Below are 21534 nucleotides of genomic sequence, written 5' to 3'. Positions count from 1 at the left end.
TATGACAGTTATGGCCAATTACATGGGTAGTATGGTCATTGTGGCCTACCTAATTGTACAGTTGATTGCTGTGTTGCATTTCCTTTTTTCTGTGCAAGCTTGTGCTGCAACATCCTGTACAGTGGTATAAGCTTTGAAGCAGAACCTGTTCCTCTGTCATCTCTGTTGTTGCTAGTTTGAATGGTTGCTGTAGTGACAATGATTGTTGAATAATGTCATACTCAAGACTTGTCAGGTGAGAAGTATCATTGTTTAAATTGGAAAGTGCAGCACCAACTGGCTCACGTTGTAGTATGTCGAATGTGCTGTTCCATCTCGTCTCAACCTCCTGTATCAGTTTCAGAGCTGGTCTGCCCATCAAGCCCTGCATCTCCACAAGCTTGTCCTTTGCTTTGCAGCTGGATCTGAACAACCCCACTATCTTTCTGGCCTTCTGGCATATTTCATTGATGACTGGGGTTTGATCTAGGGCCTTTTTCACAATCAAATTTAAATTATGAGCAAAACATGGGACATGGCGAAGGTGGAGTAGCTGGGTGCTTAGGATCATGTTGGATGCATTGTCAGTCACCATGCACTGAACTTTGGAGGTTATTCCCCACTCAGCCATTAGCAAGGCTTTAGCCTCCATGAGATGCTGGGCTGTGTGGGTTTGGTAAAACCTCCTTACACCCAGTACAACAGTTGCCATTTTTGCCTCTGGTGTTATGTAATGGCAAGTTACACCAAGATATCCATCCATATTAATAGAGGACCACATATCAGCCATAAGGCTAACAAATTCTGCCTTTTGTAGGTCCTCCATTGTCTTCTCCTTGGTTTTGTTGTACCTTTCGCTGACCATTGTTTTAAGCACCTTCCGGGATGGGAGGACATAGCTTGGATCAAGCTTGTTCACAAAGGCCCTGAATCCCTCATCCTCCACGATGGTGACGGGCTGCAGATCCTTCACCACCATGTTTAGAAGAGTCTCATCCAATTTCCTCTGTCTGCCTTAAAAGAGAAGATAAAACATACTTTCAGACAAATACATTGAAAAAATACAGCTTCAAATAGTGCACAGCTATTAAAAGTAGCCTACTTGTTCATTATTTGGAAACCTTCATAAACAAAGTTATGTTATGAATGTTTATGCTCAGTGTGCAGAGAAAAATCAAATGGAATGTAGAACTACAATGATTAGGAAAACCAAAATGATGTCTTCACTGGCTGTAGATTGGGTACTCATATGTAGACCTATAAAATGTATATTCACACAGTAGTATATTATATTGACAACATATTATATTATATTCACATTGCAGCTGTTTTTAACATGATTGGCAGTTGTGATTGGGACATTAGGTTGTAGGGCTTAGGCTGACACAGGGCTATGGACTTTCTAAAAAGTGTCCCAACAGTTTGTTATTATATTTCAATAATAATTATATTTCAAACAATGCATACCTTGCTTAGATGGCCCAGCAGTGTCAGTAGCAGGCCTAGGTACAGGGGGAATGCTACCAGCGTCTGCACCCTGCAAAATGGCAGGATGAGTGCTCCTCAAATGGTGCATCATGGATGATGTATTGTTGCAGTAGGCTAGCTGCCGATCACAATACATACATCTCACTTTATTTGGGGTTTCCAAATGGAAATGCTCCCCCACCACAGATGTACCGCATCTCTTCTGGGGAGCCTTCATTTTTATTGATCTATCTATCTATTTTAATCTATCTATCTATGTATCTATCTATATTAATATATCTGTGTATCTATATATGTATCTATCTATTAATCTATCTGTCTATATATATTTCTATCTATGTATCTATTAATGTGTCACTATATGTAGGCTATACTCTGTCTGTCTCTAGCCTATCAGTCAGTGTGTAAATTTAAATGTAAGCCTAAATATAACTAAACAAATCGCACTATAAATGTCACTATATCACCAAATATCCACTATCTCAAAATCAAACTCCTCTCACAAAAACCCACGAGGTGAAGATGGGTTGACTTCACTTTTATACAGATGTGCGATTGTGTGGTCTGTACCCGACCGTGTCAATCAAACGCTGATTCGGCGGACCATGCCACCTGTCGAAACACTTCGAGGCTTCATTAGCCGTAGTCACGTGACATGGGTGTTTTGAATCACGCTTCGGATCAGTGTTTCGAAACATCTGCGCTTCGGGATCTCGCAAAGCTTCGGAACGTCTGTTTCGCGTCAACCATCCCTACTTTTCGGACAGATCAGCTCATTGAACCGGTTCAGAAAGCCGATTCATTTCTTTTCTAACAGCTCAATGCCATGTTGTAGAAGCCTCATGAGGAATTAAGCTTTTCTCTGTTTCAGGAAAAGATTCAAAGCATCACTGCGCCATCTGGTGGTTAATAAAAATATAGCAGCCAAAAGCCTGTGAAAGCCCCTCCGTAGAACGAGGCATCGATCACATATTCCATAGATCGATTCAAGGTACGTGCACAAATAAAAGCCTAACTGTGTGTGTGTGTGTGTGTGTTTGTTGAATTACTCTCTCTGTATTAAAGTGGCAATATGAATATCAATATGATGTAATAGAAGAAAATGAATAATATGAATAGCATATGCCAAATATTTTATTATTTTCTGAAATAATGTTTATTCGGTACATCGATGTATTTTTGAAATAATTTTTGAAATTAAGTTTTTCCAACTCTAAACTCAGTCCCCAAGTAAATTAGTTTCGCAGTGTCCCCTCTACTTTTCAAAGCAAAGTTACGCCACTGTGCATATTACATTCAAAGATGCTTAAGCGGAATCAAGGAGTTTCATGGTTTATTCATTCTTTATACTATAGACATGTAGGCTAGAACACATCCGCGTTTGTGCATCAATGTCTGTAATGTGTGCTGTAGATGTGAAACATTTAGGAATCTTATCCAAGTTGTAGGCTAGTCAATATTGGTCAGTCACTCGTATCTGACAAAGGATCCGTGAATGAAACTGTGACCACAAACACCATTAACTTGAATTATATGGTAATAATCAGCAATATCCTTTTACACAAATAACTTTATTATTTTAATGTTTCAATATTGACACAAATTACTTATTTACATTTTTATTGATACAAGATGGTAGTGATGTTACATATGACACTGAAGCTTCAAAGCGCGTACTGAGTAAGCAGCGCAATTTCTCACGAAGCTGTGCCGGAGCGTGTATTGTTTTCAGAGAATCACGTGATCAAAGAAAAGGTGCGTTGGACTCATAGACTGTATAAAAACATGGACGTAGTGTCCGTGACGTCACCCATAGACTCCTGAAGAGCGGTTTTGAAGCTCAAAGTGTGCAGAGCTGGCCGTCGCCATCTTGGCAGCGCGTCACTGTGCGACTCTCCTGGATAATCGAAAATGGGCAAAAAGGCGGGAGCTGGTTGCTAAAGCCACGCCCACCTAGGGCGACAGCATTGTCGGCAGCGGCAGTCCACCTGTCACTCACGTGGCCACGCCCTTAATTATGCAGAACTTTAAGGCTTAATATAATTTAAACTGATGAGTTATAAAAAAATTCACTTCCCTCACATTTGTCATGAAGGGCAAAATTAGCTATACAGACCAAAATCACTTTTTGCACCAGGCTGTAAACATGTTTTTTTCTGCTGTAAAGTTGGGCATTTTAACATGGGGAGTCTATGGGATTGACTCCCTTTTGCACCCAGCCTCCAGCGGCCAGTCGATGAATTACAGTTTTAGTCACTTCCTTGTTGGCTTCACGAGAGAGAGCGGGAGGTTGCCTCTCGGTTCAACTTCACACAGCACTGTGCAAACCGATCGCAATCTGACTTGAAGCAGTGCATGCCGGTTAGAAATTTTGTCCGACTTGAGACGGCGCCGACGCCACATGACTGTCACGTGTGGCATCAAAGTACCGCGAGAGCGTTTCGAGAAACTAGGCTTGTTTGATATACTATTTAAATACTAATAAAGTGAGGGTATATGTGCTTTTATCAGTGTTGTATGATAAACGTGACTCAATATAACAGTGTGACTACAGTAAAAAAGCTTTTACCGTTCTAAAAACACAGATTTGTGGCCATTATTGGAATTGAAAAGGTACGAATAAACCTGAAACACACATAATCGTTGGAATGCGGTGAATCTGGCCAATCGTGAAACAGCTGTGTCGTCATCAGCGCTCCTGCAGTAGCTCTGGAGAAACTAGGCTTGTTTGAGATGCGCCTTGCCTCGCCTGAAATGTAGGCGAGAGTAGGCGGCTGCAGTAAGGGGAGGGGTCAAAAAAGAGCTTTGAAGTCAGACACTTCCTGAATCTCGCTGTTTTGTTGCCTGCAAACGTCAGCAATGGATGAGATTGTGTTCACGTTTTTTTTATCGCAGACAAAGTGGATGTAATCGAAATACCTCTGTTTTGTCATCATGTGCATCAATTCCTTTGTTCTGCTGAACACAAAGGATGAAATTTAGTAGAATGTTTGCAAACAAGCAGGTTTCTGCCACCATTTCACATCCATAGTATTTTCCATACTTTGCAAGTCAAAGCTGTTTTGTAGCAAACATTCTTCTGAATTTCTTCCCTTGTTTTAAGCCAGACCCTGACACTTCTCAGATGAAACCACACAAAGATGAGCCATTATGGCTAAACAGTCCATTTAGATATGTATGTGTGCATGTATATTTTTAATGGATTGATTTATTAATTCACACAAACATACAATAGAATAAAGTGAAAATTACAAGGAAGAATTCTAATTAAGAGAAAAATTAAATAAACGCATGTCCTAATTCTTAACTTGACTAGGCGTGTTTTGTTTTTGTTTAGTTCGCATGTAAATATAAATAAATAAATAAATGGGTAATCTAATTCATAGAATAAAAAGAGAAAATGTATCAGTTGACATTCTCAGCCAATGAGCATGAAACTGTGTCGTCAGTCAGTCGTTTCCCATCATGCTTTTGAATAGCGCAGTCGGTGGAGAGCAACTGCGCTCGACTGCTCAATCCGACACAGCCGCCTCGCCGTCGCAAGAGTTTTTTGGCAAACGTCAGCATGACATCAGAGCAAGGCGGACGTAACTCGTACACTTTTCTAACCGGCATGCATCTCGCGGTGATCACCGGTGATCGGTTCTGCGCAGATTTTGCTCATCTCAAACAAGCCTATTTATTTATTTTTTCCCTAACACGTATCAGAACACGGTCCTCACACGGCTCAGTGCAGTGTGTGAGGCAATGCACTATGGCGTTCGGACGAGGTCAATAATATGACGTTGTAACATGCACTCGTCTCACTGACATCTTAATTTTTTGCTATTAAATCCATTCATTTTAAGACGCAGACGAGGCGTAGACGTCACGCAGACGTCACGTAAATCACGTGTGGCAGTGAAGTGTCGAGTCAGACGTTCACGCGTGATTCACGTGTAGCAGTGAAGTTATTTATTTTTTCGCTAACATGTATCAGAACACGGTCCTCACACGGCTCAGTGCAGTGTGTGAGGCAATGCACAATTTACCTGCCCTTCATTTACTGCTCTCAATGGACGTGACATCTCCGTCTGACTTATAACGTGACATCTGCATCTGACTTTTTTTTTTTTTTTTTTTTTTGTGATTGCAGTTTTTAGTGCGTCTTTTTCCCGGCCAACTCAATATACATTAATTGTGTGCATATTAAATATACATATATTAATATATAATAATTTAAAGGTGTTTTTATAAAGTATAAAGCCTATAAATAACAAAAGCAATCCTTTAGCGAAGTTTGTGTTGCTTATAGGCCTACTTATGTCATATATTTTTATGAAATCCTTTTTGAAATTACATTTGGGGGCTATTGTGTTTTTATTTTACATTTTTAATGTAGCCTACAGCACTTGATGGCCAACCCATCGATTGCAATCGGCTGCTAGATTTGAGACTGTTGCTGAAATTATAAAATACATAGAAAAATGCATTATGCCTGATTAATGTTCCGTTTTTCAAGCAACTCTCTTATATTTTACATTTAAAATTTAAATTCGGATTCTAATATTATTTATTATTCAATTATTTTTTCCTTTCTGTTTTTTAAATGTAAACTTTTATTCAGCAATAATGTTAAATTATTAAGATTTCTATATTTTTAATAATAATCTGCCAGGATTCATCAATCAATCCTGTAAAAATATCATAGAAAAATATTAAGCAGCACAATTGTTTCCGATGTTGAAAATAAATTGAAGGATCATGCTTCAGAGAAGACTGGAGTAAGAATAGGCTGAGATTTATTTATTTATTTATTTATTTATTTGCCATGTCCTCGATCGTTATCACTGAGAAAACCTAAGATAAGCTTATTTTAAGCTTTATGATCAGTGAATTATGTGTACCAAACAGGCAAAGAATAATTAAATAGGCTATATAAGGGTGTGCGATAGAGACAAAAATGATATCTCAATATTTTCTGGGATTTTTAGCCATAACCATAATCAGACTATATTTTTCTGAGTGTGTTGGAGAAGCTGACTCCTAAAGTTATTGATATTCTTCACATTCTGCGTAGTCAATTCACAGCAGTGATAGAAATGAATATTTTCCAACAAAAGTTATTATTACCCTTTATGGGCATTTTATATTTTTTTCTAGTGGAGTGTATTATATTTATCATCAAATTCTTAAATTCCATCAATAAAGTGAATTAGAATAATAAGACATTCGGGGCTGTTACCAAACCAATAAAAATCATTATAAACAAAATGTATCTTTGCAATGCAGAGGAAAAACGCTGCATCTGAAGAGGCATTTAGATGTATTTACACACTGTTTAATGCAGGATATGAATCCTTTAACCTGCAGTTACAAATGCAGAAATAATGTTTTGATATTTTAATTCTAAAACGTTGAATAGCCTACTACGGAAGAGGATTAGGGCCAAGCAATAATAAAAAAATAAAACCATCTCGAGATTAAAGTCGTTAAATTTCGAGAAATAAAGTCGAAATACAATCTTGAGAATAAACTCATGAAATATCGAGAATAAAGTCGTTGTGTTTCGAGAAAAAAACTCGTTAAATTTCGAGAAAAAAAGTCGAAATACAAACTTGAGAATAATCTCATTACATTACACGCCATTAATGGAAATGCCGTACGGTTTTAATTTATCATAGCTGTCCAAGTGCCAGAGTGCATTTGGGTGAAGCCAGCGATAACCTTGCATGTGTCCTCTGGTTGTCATTTCATGTTGGACAAAAGCGAGTAGCCTACATCACGCAAATTGGACTGATTTTTTCTTCTAAAAAGACCTAGCCGCTTGCAAATTCTCTTTAAAGTTCGTGTGCTAATTATTATTGTGTCATAATTAGCTAAAGTTGATAGTATTTCTTTGTTACTGAAAGATATAGGCTATGCAATGAACACTGATCGAATGCGTTATTCTCTACATTTCGTTTCGACTTTTTTTCTCGAAACAACACAACGACTTTATTCTCGAAATTAAATGAGTTTATTCTCACGATTATTTTGGCTTTTTCTCGAAATTTAACAAGTTTTTTTCTCGAAACACAACGACTTTATTCTCGAAATTTAATGAGTTTATTCTCAAGATTGTATTTCGACTTTTTTTTCTCGAAATTTAACGAGTTTAATCTCGCAATATAATGACTTTAATCTCGAGATGGTTTTATTTTTTTTATTATTGCTTGGCCCGTAATCCTCTTCCATAGCCTACTGATATTTACAATTATAAAGAAAAAATGGAAAGGTACTTTAAATGTGAAATGAAAACCGCCAGTAGGTGGCAGAAAATCACTATTAATAAGTGTATCATCGATAAACGGTTGATTAATTCAGGAACGAAACACTGAAACAGCTCCGTGCCTCTGTTTGAAATGAGCTATTTTGTGTTGGTGAAATAGAGCAAAAATAGGCAATATGGTGTGTCTTAAACAGAAGTCTGTTAATATTGACTTCTTGTTTAACTGATGTAAAAAAACAAAAAAAAACAATATCATTTGTGATTTCTGCAAGAGAAAAAAATGGGTATGAAGGTGCATAAGGGCCCGGGCAGTTTGGAGGCCCGCCAAGCCCAGGGGAACTTTTAGTTGAAATGATGGAACAAATAGAGCCCTGCAGGCTTAGAATCTAGTCCCGAGTCTGACTGGATCCCCTGTCTTTTTCTCTCTCTCTTTCCCATGCACAGTTGATGTTGCAGCCATTACAATATTTCAGTTTTGTTTTTTAATGGCAAAGTGGTCATATCTATTTTCATTATTTTATTAAGTTAATTTAGAAATATGTTTGGAACATTTTATGTTTTTTAAATTCAGTTTTTTTTTTCTAAGGAACAACCAAGAGGCCAGCGGCAGGAAGCATAATGAGCACGTTTGATCAATTTAGCCTTCTTCACAACAAATCAACACGACTTGCCTAAAATAAAATCTATGGACAAGAAAAAAAAGAAAAAAAGAAAAACACTTCATTTCATTCACCATACTAATTAATTGTTTTACTCTAGATAAATCTGCGTTATTGATGAAAAAAAAAAAAAGAAATCAGAAGAACCCAGACGAGATGCAGACGTGACGTTCAGTGAGACGAGTGCATGTTACAACGTCATATTAAAGACCTTGTCGGAACTCCATAGTTTTCAACTCTGCTTGCAGTCGGGGGCAGAGTTGAAAACTATGGAGTCTGCGTCTGCCGAACGTGACGTCTGCGTCTGTCGAACGTCATGTCTGCGTCTGCCACATTACAGTTCGACTGTCTGAACGTGTCGTCTACGTGACGTCTGCGTCTGCAACTTTTACAGTTTGGCTGCCTGAATGTCACGTCTGTTTTTTTTTTCATCAATAGCGCACATTTATCTAGGGTAAAAAAATTAATTAGTATGGTGAAATGCATGAAGTGTTTTTCTTTTTTTCTTTTTTTTTCTTATCCATAGATTTTATTTTAGGCAAATCGTGTTGATTTGAGAAGAAGGCTAAATTGATCAAACATATGCTCATTGCGCTTCCTGCCTCTTGGTTGTTCCTTAGAAAAAACAAAAACAAAATTCCTGAATTTAACAAACATAGAATGTTCCAAACATATTTCTAAATTAACTTAATAGAGAAACGAAAATAGATATGACCACTTTGCCATTAAAAAACAAAACTGAAATATTGTAATGGCTGCATCATCAGCTGTGTATGTGAAAGAGAGAGAGAAAAAGACAGGGGATCCAGTCAGACTCGGGACTAGAATTCTGATAAGCTGTGCAGGGCTCTATTTGTTCCCTTGTTTCAACTAAAAGTTCCCCTGGGCTCGGTGGGCCTCCAACCTGCCCGGACCCTTATGCACCTTCATACCCTGCATACCAGACGCTACGCCACTGGCCTATACGCCACTGGCCTATAGCCTATATTTATTTAATATCACACAAAGAATAACATTTTTCTCTTGCAAAAATCACAAAAGTGTTATATATATATATTACATCAGCTAAATAATCAAGTTAACATTAACAGACTTCTGTTTAAGACACACCATATTGCCTATATTTGTATAATAATACAAATAAAAATACATTTTTGCAATACAATAAAAATAGCTTATTCCAAACAGAGCCACTGTGCTGTTTTTGCGTCTCTGAACAACATGACAGTGTTTCGTTCCTGAATTACAACTTTTCTCAGTCGCTTTGGTGCATTTCTTACATCACTATTTACATTTGCACAACAGTTAATGCAGTTCTCAAAACAATTAGTACAAACTGCAAAACCTAGTTGATAACCTGCAAAAGCATTTCACTTGCTCAAAATGGATAGGTCATTCCTCAAAAGCAAGTATTCATGTCAATGAAAGTGTCAGTGAAATCAAGATGAAAAGTCCTGACACCATTGTTTATGAACAAGATAGTCAAATGGCTTTGTCATGTTTTCATTATGACAGTTTACTTTGTCAATGTTTTCCAATGCAAAAAAGTCAGATCTTGGTGACATTACCTGAAAATGCTCAAGACAGCACTATATACTATTTGCACAGCCATTTGAAAAATAGAGTAAAGTTACACATTACTGTAGTGAGGTAACTGAGTACAAGACACTTACTTTAATATGTATGTTTCACATTTTTACTGAATATGCTCTTTGCAATTCAAATTTGTTCTCAGCATTGTGCAAAAGAAAAAATACACCCTTATTTACAACAAACATAAACTCCCTTTGGGTAGAGCTGTGCAACTGTAAACAATATTGCAGTACATATTGGAACTGAACATACATAGTACTGTAATCATTCATGCACATCCAGACGTTCCTCTCTGTCTGGCCACATAATTTCATCTACATCACAGCGAAGATCATCTCTTGCAATGCAGCGAGGAAAGTATCTCCTCGAGTGGGGAATCCAGGACTCTGCTGTGATGTCATCACATGCTGCACCCATGGCTGCTAGCAGGGCCATTTGGGTATGTGGATGCCGGTCATATACCTTCCACCTCCAGGAAGAGAAAAACTCCTCTATTGGATTTAGGAATGGTGAGTAGTGAAGGAGATATGCCACCAGCATCCTATCATGTGCTGCAAACCACTGTCTGACGACATCTGAGTGGTGAAAACGCACATTATCCAAAACAACAACATGCTTGCTCACATGGTCTCCACTTAGACCCCTCTCATTCTCAGGGATTATGTCCCTGTAAAGAGTGTCTAAAAAAATGTGTAAAATTTGCTTGACAGATTTTGACATCTAGTTCAACATTTTTGTATGTAATGACTCAAGCAGTGAAATGAGGACTATTAGTTTTATATGGAATGACTATTCAGCATTCACAAGTATAGTTAATTTTGACTGACATGACATAAGCAAATGATAATGTTATAAAACAGCAGAGAGTTGTATGAAAGCAATTGATGCATGTCCAAAAGCATTTGCAATTTGTTCGAAGGAATGAGAAACTGCTACTATGATGTGCACAAATGACTAAATGTTGTGGAGGTTGAACTAACTGGTGTGCAAATGTTAATAGTGATGTGAGAAAGGCACCAAAGCGACTGAGAAAAACTGTAATCAACCGTTTAAATGATCAATGACTCACTTATTAATAGTGACTTTCTGCCACCTACTGGCGGTTTTCATTTCACATTTAAAGTAGTTTAAAGTATTTAAAGTGTTTTTCTTTATAATTGTAAATATCAGTAGGCTATTCAACGTTTTAGGATGAAATTATCAAAACATTATTTCTGCATTTGTAACTGCAGGTTAAAGGATTCATATCCTGCATTAAACAGTGTGTAAATACATCTAAATGCCTCTTCAGATGCAGCGTGTTTCCTCTGCGTTGCAAAGATTTTGTTTATAATGATTTTTATTGGTTTGGTAACAGCCCCGAATGTCTTATTATTCTAATTCACTTTATTGATTGAATTTAAGAATTTGACGCAAATATAATGCACACTTCTAGAAAAAATATAAAATGCCCATGAAGGGTAAAAATAACTTTTGTTGGAAAATATTAATTTCCATCACTGCTGTGAACTGACTAACCTGTGTGTGAAGAATGTAAATAATTTCAATAACTTTAGGAGTCAAAACACACTCAGAAAAATATAGTCTGATTATGGTTATGGCTAAAAATCCCAGAAAATATTGAGATATCATTTTTGTCTCTATCACACACCCTTATATAGCCTATTTAATGATTCTTTGCTTGTTTGGTACACATAATTCACTGATCATAAAGCTTAAAATAAGCTTATCTTAGGTTTTCTCAACGATAACGATCGAGGACACGACAAATAAATAAATAAATACATAAATAAATCTCAGCCTATTCTTACTCCAGTCTTCTCTGCAGCATGATCCTTCAATGTATTTTCAACATCGGAAACAATTGTGCTGCTTAATATTTTTCTATGACATTTTTACAGGATTGATTGATGAATCCTGGCAGATTATTATTCAAAATATAGAAATCTTAATAATTTAACACTATTGCTGAATAAAAGTTTACATTTAAAAAAAAGGTAAAAATAATTGAATAATAAACAATATTAGAACCCTAATTTATATTTTAAATATAAAATATAAGAGAGTTGCTTGAAAAACTGAACATTAATCAGCCATAATGCATTTTTCTATGTATTTTATAATTACAGCAACAGTCTCAAATCTAGCAGCCGATTGCAATCGATGGGTTGGCCATCAAGTGCTGTAGGCTACATTAAAAATGTAAAATAAAAACACAATAGCCCCCAAATGTAATTTCAAAAAGGATTTCATAAAAATAAATGACATACAGTAAGTAGGCCTATAAGCAACACAAACTTCGCTAAAGGATTGCTTTTGTTATTTATAGGCTTTATACTTTGTTATCTTTATACTTTTAAATTATTATATATTAATATATGTATATTTAATATGCACACAATTAATGTATATTGAGTTGGCCGGGAAAAAGACGCACTAAAAACTGAAATCAAAAAAAAAAAAAAAAGTCAGACGCAGACGTCACGTTATAAGTCAGACGGAGATGTCACGTCCATTGAGAGCAGTGAATGAAGTGCAGGTAAATTGTGCATTGGCTCACACACTGCACTGAGCCGTGCGAGGACCGTGTTCTGATACGTGTTAGCGAAAAAATAAATAAATAACTTCACTGCTACACGTGAATCACGCGTGAACGTCTGACTCGACGCTTCACTGCCACACGTGATTTACGTGATGTCTGCGTGACGTCTACGCCTCGTCTGCGTCTTAAAATGAATGGATTTAATAGCAAAAAATTAAGACTTCAGTGAGACGTTCAGTGAGACGAGTGCATGTTACAACGTCATATTAATGAGCTCATCCGAACACCATAGAAAACAGACACGTCAAGCCGGACACCGTCTGCTCCCGTTCGTGACACTCACGCGGTGTTTGCATACTTTATCACAGATGAAGTGAATTAAATGCAACATTTGTCAAATACACAAACGTTTTAGAAAAGTTTTCATGAGCAACAGAAACAGTTTTTACATTGTGCTTAATACAGAGCCATATTTTCAAGAATAAAGTCAACATAATCATATACTATTTAAATATTAATAAAGTGGGGGTATGTGTGCTTTTATCAGTGTTGTATGATAAACGTGACTCAATACAACAGTGCGACTACAGTAAAAAAGCTTTTACCGTTCTAAAAACACAGATTTGTGGCCATTATTGGAACTGAAAAGGTACGAATAAACCTGAAACACACGTAATCATTGGAATGCGGTGAATCTGGCCAATCGTGAAACAGCTGTGTCGTCATCAGCGCTCCTGCAGTAGCTCTGGAGAAACTAGGCTTGTTTGAGATGCGCCTTGCCTCGCCTGAAATGTAGGCGAGAGTAGGCGGCTGCAGTAAGGGGAGGGGTCAAAAAAGACCTTTGAAGTTGGACACTTCCTGATTCTCGCTGTTTTGTAGCCTGCAAACGTCAGCAATGGAGATCACGTTCGCCTTTTTTTATTTCGCAGACGAAGTGGATGTAATCGAAATACCACTGTTTTGTCATCATGTGCATCAATTCCTTTGTTCTGCTGAACACAAAGGAGGAAATTTAGAAGAATGTTTGCAAACAAGCAGGTTTCTGCCACCATTTCACGTCCATAGTATTTTTCCATACTGTGCAAGTCAAAACTGTTTTGTAGCAAACATTCTTCAGAATTTTTTTCCCTTGTTTTAAGCCAGACCCTGACACTTCTCAGATGAAACCACACAAACATGAGGCATATGGCTAAACAGTCCATTTAGATATGTATGTGTGCATGTATATTTTTAATGGATTGATTTATTAATTCACACAAACATACAATAGAATAAAGTGAAAATTACAAGGAAGAATTCTAATTAAGAGAAAAATTAAATAAACGAATGTCCTAATTCTTAACTTCACTAGGCGTGTTTTGTTTTTGTTTAGTTCGCATGTAATATATAAATGGGTAATCTAATTCTTAGAATAAAGAGAAAATGTATCAGTTCAGTATCAATGAGCATGATGCTGTGTTGTCAGTCAGTCTTTTCCCATCATGCTTTTGAATAGCGCAGTCGGTGGAGAGCAACTGCTCTCGACTGCTCAATCCGACACAGCCGCCTCGCCGTCACAAGAGTTTTTTGACACACATCAGCATGACATCAGAGCAAGGCGGACGTAACTCGGACACTTTTCTAACCGGCATGCATCTCGCGGTGATCACCGGTGATCGGTTCTGCGCAGATTTTGCTCATCTCAAACAAGCCTACTGCTCTCGCGCTCTCGCGGTGCTTTGATGCCACACGTGACAGTCATGTGGCATCGGCGTGGTCTCAAGTCGGACAAAATTTCTAACCGGCATGCACTGCTTCAAGTCAGATTCCGATCGGTTTGATCGGCGCTGCATGAAGTCGAACACACCTTAAGCCTCACTTTCTGTTCAATCACGTGCGCGTGTCGGCATATTCGAAACCCCAGATCTTACTTTACTAATAAGTTTTCATTCAGACTTATTCAATTACATTTTAAATACCCAGTCATAAAAGTAATATGAGAAAAGTTCTGTCAATAAAAGAAGCCATTTAGTATTATGCCATATGAATTGCTTAGTAAATGTCAGATAAATCGTAAGTGGTTACAAACTAACCAACACAAAGTCTACCAACTCTGCAATAATTATGTAGAATGAACATTCACTTTCTTTTTTCTTACAAAATCAAACCAGAACTGTTGAAGACAACATGGACTACACAATCACAGAAGAAAACAGAGCGAGAGACTGGGTAAGTTCTGTATGAAGTTTAAACCAACCAGAGGGAGTAACTGGAAACACTTAGCTACATGGGATATAATTAGAGGAGGTTTATTTAGCGGATTACAGAACATTCCAAGGTATATTTTTAACCAGTGTATGTGTGTTTCCTTGGAATTGAACAGACAACCATCATTTGCAATCTGCATATTCTAGATGAGTAACAGGAACACCATATATGGTGTCAACAAATAAAAAGTATCAATAAATCAATGTGATTGTTGGGAAAAATTACACATTTTGAATTGTAGCAACCTAATGCTACACTTTTTGTTCACATCAATCTACAGTGCATACCCCATAATGAAAAAGGGATGAAGGGTGCAGATGTTGAAAATAGTTGTCATTCAAAAGTCTGTTGAATCTTACAAAAATATTTGTGACCCGTGCTGGCAAAATGAGTCGGAGTGCGCACAAGCTAATTTTGAGCTACAGACAAAAAAAGTGAAAAATGTAAATTTTGGTGAAATTTAAGTTTTTCCCAAAATGAGTTCATTAAGCCCTTGTCTAGCAATCCCAGTGCTCCAAATAGTAATTAAACATATAAAATGATCTTTAACTGTACACTGAAAAAAATAATATGCTAGATTTACTTAAGAAATATAGTGCATCATTTCTGCATCCCTCTTCTTAAGTAAATTTCGCATGGAATTTTAAGCAGTGTTACTTAAAAATCTTTAGTTGGCAATACTAAAATGTTTGAGTATCCAAGTAAACAGTTTTGCTCAAATTTATTAGCTGGTGTAACACAATATTTTGAGTAGTTTTTACTAATAAATTTCAGTTATTTCTACAATAAAAGTCTTGTTCACCCCATTATAAATTTTAAGCCAATTTAGATTGATAATTTTAAGTTTCTGTATTTTAAAATACCTAGGTACTGCTCATTTACTTAAAGGGGTCATATGATGCTGCTAAAAAGATTATTATTTAGTGTATTTAGTGTAATGAAATGTGTTTATGCGGTTTAAGGTTAAAAAAACATTATTTTCCACATACTGTACATTATTGTTTCTCCTCTATGCCCCGCCTTCTGAAACGCGTCGATTTTTACAAAGCTCATTGTTCTGAAAAGCGAGGTATGCTGTGATTGGCCAGCTATCCAGTGCGTTGTGATTGGCCGAATGGCTCATGGAAATGTTATGCTTCCTAACATATTGTGATGCCTTGTCCGGCCCGAGTGACGAGACATAAACATAAAAAAACATTTTATAAGTGTTATATAAATGTTTTTTATTTTTGTCTTCTTTTGGAAGGCCAAACAAAGTAGTTTTGCTTTCTCAACGAAACAGCATCACACACCGCGGCCTTGAGTGAGCAGAGGCGGGCGGCTTGAGAACGGTTTCTACGAAGGATCATACCTTTGTCTTGCAGCAACCACATGTGACGACCCCGGGCTGGACTCTGCTTCATCCACGATGAAAGCCGATCTGGAGATCCACAGTGCAAAGTTGATGTATTTCCTCAGCAACCAGGACGGATCAGCTCCAGGCATGACGAAGCGGATATCATCCTCTTTTGGAAGGCTAAACAAAGTAGTTTCACTTTCTCAATGAAACACACAGCATCTATATGACATGGCGGCAGCGGCAACAACAACACTACAATGAGAATAAACGTTACATCTTCTTTCTTTGCATGAACATCTGGGTGCCGTTATGCAAATCTTCCCACATACTGACGTAGAGATGTGGGGGCGTGTTAGAACGAGCCGTTTTAGGGGGGCATGGACGAGGCTTAACTTTTATAAAGAATATCTCTTTGGATTTGAGCCTTTAGTCTTTGCAACTTTACAGATCTTCTTCTTTAAACATCTCTTAAAACATTTTCAGCTGTTCTAAACCTGACTCTTTCTAAAATTTAGTTGAATGTTAGTATGTTTGAAATAGTGCACAGTGTGTGTGTGTGTGTGTGTACCTGGTATTCCCTACATCATGAGGATCAAATGTCTCAACAAGGATAGTAATACTTGTAATTTTTTTTTTTTTTTTTTTTTTTTGAGGAAAACAGATTATAAATAATACTGAAATTAAGTTTTTTTTTTTATGTAAAAATGCTGGAAGTTTTCTGTGACAGGTAGGTTTAGGGGACAGAATATACAATTTGTAGATCATTCTTATTATTCTGTTTATTCCTTCATCTTTCTTGTATGAGTGAGTTTAAAGGTGAGTGTAATTTCGAGTGTGGTTTCTATAAGAGAGAACAAATACAAATGAATAAAGGAAACATATGCATACACTCATTCCTCCTTAAGCACTAATACACATTACAAACATAAAATAAACAGTAGTCAGAATATGACTATATATCTTAAACTCTAAAATGTAAGCAGAGAGAAAGGATTAAACACTTCTCAGATTTTCTACCATGTATTAAGTTACCAATAACGTAGATAGAACTTACTGTCATCTATGATATATTTTAAAGCCTCAATAGCAGTCCAGATAATGACATTTAACACCACTTCATATTTTACTCAGCCACAAAGTAATTAACATTCATAACAACAAGTACTGAATAAACATGTCTAAACACGATGTGACCCATTTTAACCCGACATACTGAATCAGGTGGACTGAAGCTAGAAAGTAACGTACGAACGTGGATATAATTAACACAACGGTCGTGTAGCGACCCTTAGACTCCTAACTCTCATCCGTATCGAATATCAGAAATAACAGCTGACAAAGAAATACAATATCATGAGTAATGCAGCAGATTTACTTACTTTTCTAATTCATGCACACTCTGAGGAAAGTGTCACTCTCAATTAAAATCTAACCGATCTGTATCATACTGCATACTACTGCGTGACCAGTGTTGCCTACTAATTTTCAGAAAAGGTTGCTAAAGGAAGGTTGATTTGTTGCTAAAAGTTGCTAAATGACGTTATGATGTCATTGCGTGATGGCGTCATTGCATAATCACGAAGCAAAATTGTGTCACATCAGATCTCAGCAAAAAATGTTTTTTATATACATGGTTGTGGCGAGTGGGTGGGGGCCGAGAGCCGTGGGAACGGAGCGAGGCCGGTGGAGTGATTGGGAAATGAGCGACACCTGCTCCACTTACCGGTCTCGAGTCCCACGGAGGAGATCGGAAGGATACAAAAGAGGAGCGACGACAGTGAAGGATGAGAGAGGACCAGGCCTGGGCTTTCATTTTGTGTTTGGTTTTTGTTTGTGCGCGGCAGTCGCCCGTGAGGGGCTGTCGCACTATTTTATGTTTATTTGGTTATTAAAGTTTTATTTGAATGTTCGTCGGTTCCCGCCTCCTTCTTCCCGTGACTATGGAGTTTTTATATTGTTACAATGGTAATTTAGATTTGTTTGTAAAATAATATGCATAATATTAAAATTATAATATAATATTAAGAATTAAAATCATTTTCCTTATTGTTTTTTTACCTGCATTTTAAATTACACGTTGTGTTTTTGGGTTATAGGGTTATAATGGATAATTAATGGATAAATATCCTGGAAAATTACTAGGATCTTTTCCATTTTTCTTACAGTGTACTAACTGATCAACAATTGCAGGTACAAGCTAGAAGCTACTAACAAAGTGTATCATAAATTAACAATTATTCTGTATACAATGATTTCTTTACTGCTAGGTATCTTTGGTTTCCTCTTTTTGTGTAATTTGGATGGAAAATGTGTGCTTTTTTGTCTGAGTCACTTATCAAAAGTTGCTAAAAATTGCCAAATGAATTGTAAAAATTGCTAAATTTATTGCTAGGTGCTTTTAGGAGGAAAAAGTTGCTAGGGTAGTCTAAAAAGTTGCTAAATTTAGCAACAGAATTGCTAAGTTAGCAACACTGTACGTGACGTCAGCTATAATATACAAACCAGCGTGCGCTTTTGCTACCCTATTACAAGCACTGAATAAACGGGAGTAAAAGTGAAACATAAAGCAAAAGTGGAGTATGTTGTTCAAACAATGTTTGTGGTGTTGTATGCTTGTGTGTTTGAGTGCAGTGAAGTGCTGAGTAAGTAATGTGTGGTGTTGTATGCTTGTTGACTTGCATGTGTGAGTTGTGCAATGTTCTGTGGCATTAAAATGAATTTGCAGTATTAACAAGACACTTAACAAGTATTAAAAAAAAATAATCCAACGTCTTGTTATTCAAAGTTACCGCTTATTTACACTGCACACGTCTGCGGCGAGTTACAGATCAGACAAGGTTTCGTTCCATCCTCCACGTGCACGGTGCCAACTCATGCCACGGGGGCCCTATGCAGCCGCTTATATCGCTTATTAGGTAGGGCCGGCACTGCTATTTAGGATGGATAGTATGAACATTGAAACGCAGGGACGGTCTGTCACGTTAAAATTGCTTATTTTTCTGAATTTAAACATTCTTCGAAACATTTGGGATAATGTAAGTAGGCTACACAAGTATATTAAAATATATACCTGTATTATTATTATTCAGTGCTTTGAACATTAACACAGAAAGGCATACATGACTGGGAGATTTACAAATAATGACTGAGATTACACTCAATTTTTGTTTACACTCTGTACATCATATAACAAAATACATTTTAAATCAAATAAATTAAAAACACTGAAGAAAAAATAAATAAATAAATATAAAGACAAGGTAAAAGTAGGGGAGTAAGAGGTTTTCACATGAAGAAACCAAAGTCCTCTAATGAAGTATACAAAAATCTTGCTTTGGGACTTTTCATTCCTCTTAACGTCTCCAAATTCATTAAAAATTCCTCTTTAAACACCACTAATCGTGGGGGAGTTTTGAAAAATTTCCATTTATGAATGTAAAATTTCAGCAAAAGCAACAAATTATTTATTACATATGTATTTATTACATCTTTTTATCCTTAAATGACAAACCAAACTTAACAATTTCCCATGAGAGGATCAGTCTTACAGGTCATCTTTGGTGTATGCAACAGAATGCATCATTTCAGAATGTTTGTACCAAATTACACTGAAAAAAAAAAAAAAAAAAAAAACAGGTGTTCAACTGTTTCTATATCCAAATTGTATAATTGGCATATATTAGAGTCCCCAACATTAAATCTTACTCTTAAAAATTCTTTTGCAGGATAAATATGATTCATAATTTTAAAATGCACCTCTTTACATTTAGGGTTGACAGGAAATGTAAGAAAATTAGTTCTTATTTCAGACACTCTTTTCATAATGACAAAATATATAATATATATTTACTGGTCCTGATAATAGACAATTCCTCTAAAATCTGTTAGAACATTTTTTATCAGCAAAGTTAACATTTTCTATCATAAGATCAGGTATTTTGGCAATTATGGTTGAATATTTTACTTGTTCCTTAGCTCATTTAATCATCTGCAATGGCATATTCTTAATTATTTTATCATACATTTTAGAGGTGCTACTTACATTTTATATATATATATATATATATATATATATATATATATATATATATTATATATATTATTATTATTCTTTTTTTAAATACTTTTTATTGAGTTTTAACATATACAGTTACATTAACAACCACCCCCCCACACACACACACACGACTTAAAAAAAATATATATATATATTGTGAAGAAAAACAGTGTTCCATGCTTGTACAGTCCATAAATTTTAATAAGAGAAGTGAAAGACTCCCGAAAGAAGGGGAACACTTTCATAAGAAACACACATTGTACACACTTTGAGAATACTGGTCCAGAAAACATAATGGAGAAAAATAATACAGGTTGTTTTTAATGGTAACAGATTTATGAAGGAAAAGGCATAAAAGCATTACATTCACACTGATAAATAAATGCATAAAATATATAATAAATTTAATAAAAATAAATAAAAAAATAAATGGGAATATGTATGAATAAAGCCGAGTATGGAGAGATAATGCAAAAAGAAGGAGAGATTAAGGTTGGTAACTCCTCAGAGGCCGGGGAGATCTTCAAAATATCTTATAAAGGGGGACCATATGTTATGAAACTTATGATTTGAACCTCAAACAATGTATTTAATCTTTTCCTGAATGTAAGACATTACTTCTTTAATCCAGCTACTATGTGTTGGAGGGTCTGCCCTTTTCCAGTGAAACAATATTAAATGCCTCGCCAGTAGTGTAGGGAAGGCTATTACAGAGCAAATGTCTTTTCAGAGTTCTATACCCTCAGGCGTAACACCAAAGATGCCCAATAAGGGATCAGGGTCAATCTGAATACTATACATATGACTGTATGATTTAAAAATTCCCCTCCAAAACTCATCCAGGACAGGACACAGCCAGGCTAACATTGGGGTAAATTTTGGCTAATTTGGAGTTAGTAAAATGGAGCCAATGGAGAACCTTAAATTGAATTAATCCATTCCTAGCACAAGGTGAGGAGGAGTGCACCTGTTTTACAGTGTCTTCCCACTCTCCGTCTGCAATTTCTCTGCCAAAATCACTTTGCCAGGATTTACGAATATCATCAATGTTCTGTGGGTTTATAGATGTCATAATAGAATATACAGGTGCTGGTCATATAATTAGAATATCATCAAAAAGTTGATTTATTTCACTAATTCCATTCAAAAAGTGAAACTTGTATTATATTCATTCATTACACACAGACTGATATATTTCAAATGTTTATTTCTTTTAATTTTGATGATTAGAACTGACAACTTAGGAAAATCCCAAATTCGGTATCTCAGAAAATTAGAATATTACTTAAGACCAATACAAAGAAAGGATTTTTAGAAATCTTGGCCAACTGAAAAGTATGAACATGAAAAGTATGAGCACGTACAGCACTCAATACTTAG

At 36.3% G+C, this 21534-nt stretch overlaps 1 protein-coding gene across 1 annotated transcript in view; it reads left to right on the top strand.

Annotated features, from left to right (window-relative positions):
- Positions 1-21534, top strand: part of LOC122144326 (interferon-induced very large GTPase 1-like) — a 51018-nt gene that overhangs the window by 2630 nt on the left and 26854 nt on the right. Inside the window, exons 2-3 of the mRNA XM_042755151.1 lie at positions 2339-2458; positions 14662-14719. Coding sequence (XP_042611085.1) covers positions 14678-14719 — 42 coding nt within the window. The 5' untranslated portion in view covers positions 2339-2458; positions 14662-14677. The remainder of the gene's footprint in view (positions 1-2338; positions 2459-14661; positions 14720-21534) is intronic.

Source organism: Cyprinus carpio, unplaced genomic scaffold, assembly GCF_018340385.1.
Source record: "Cyprinus carpio isolate SPL01 unplaced genomic scaffold, ASM1834038v1 S000006643, whole genome shotgun sequence".
In the NCBI taxonomy this organism is placed as follows: domain Eukaryota; kingdom Metazoa; phylum Chordata; class Actinopteri; order Cypriniformes; family Cyprinidae; genus Cyprinus; species Cyprinus carpio.
The sequence above is the reverse complement of the archived record's forward strand: the minus strand, read 5'-3'. Positions and strand labels throughout refer to the sequence as shown.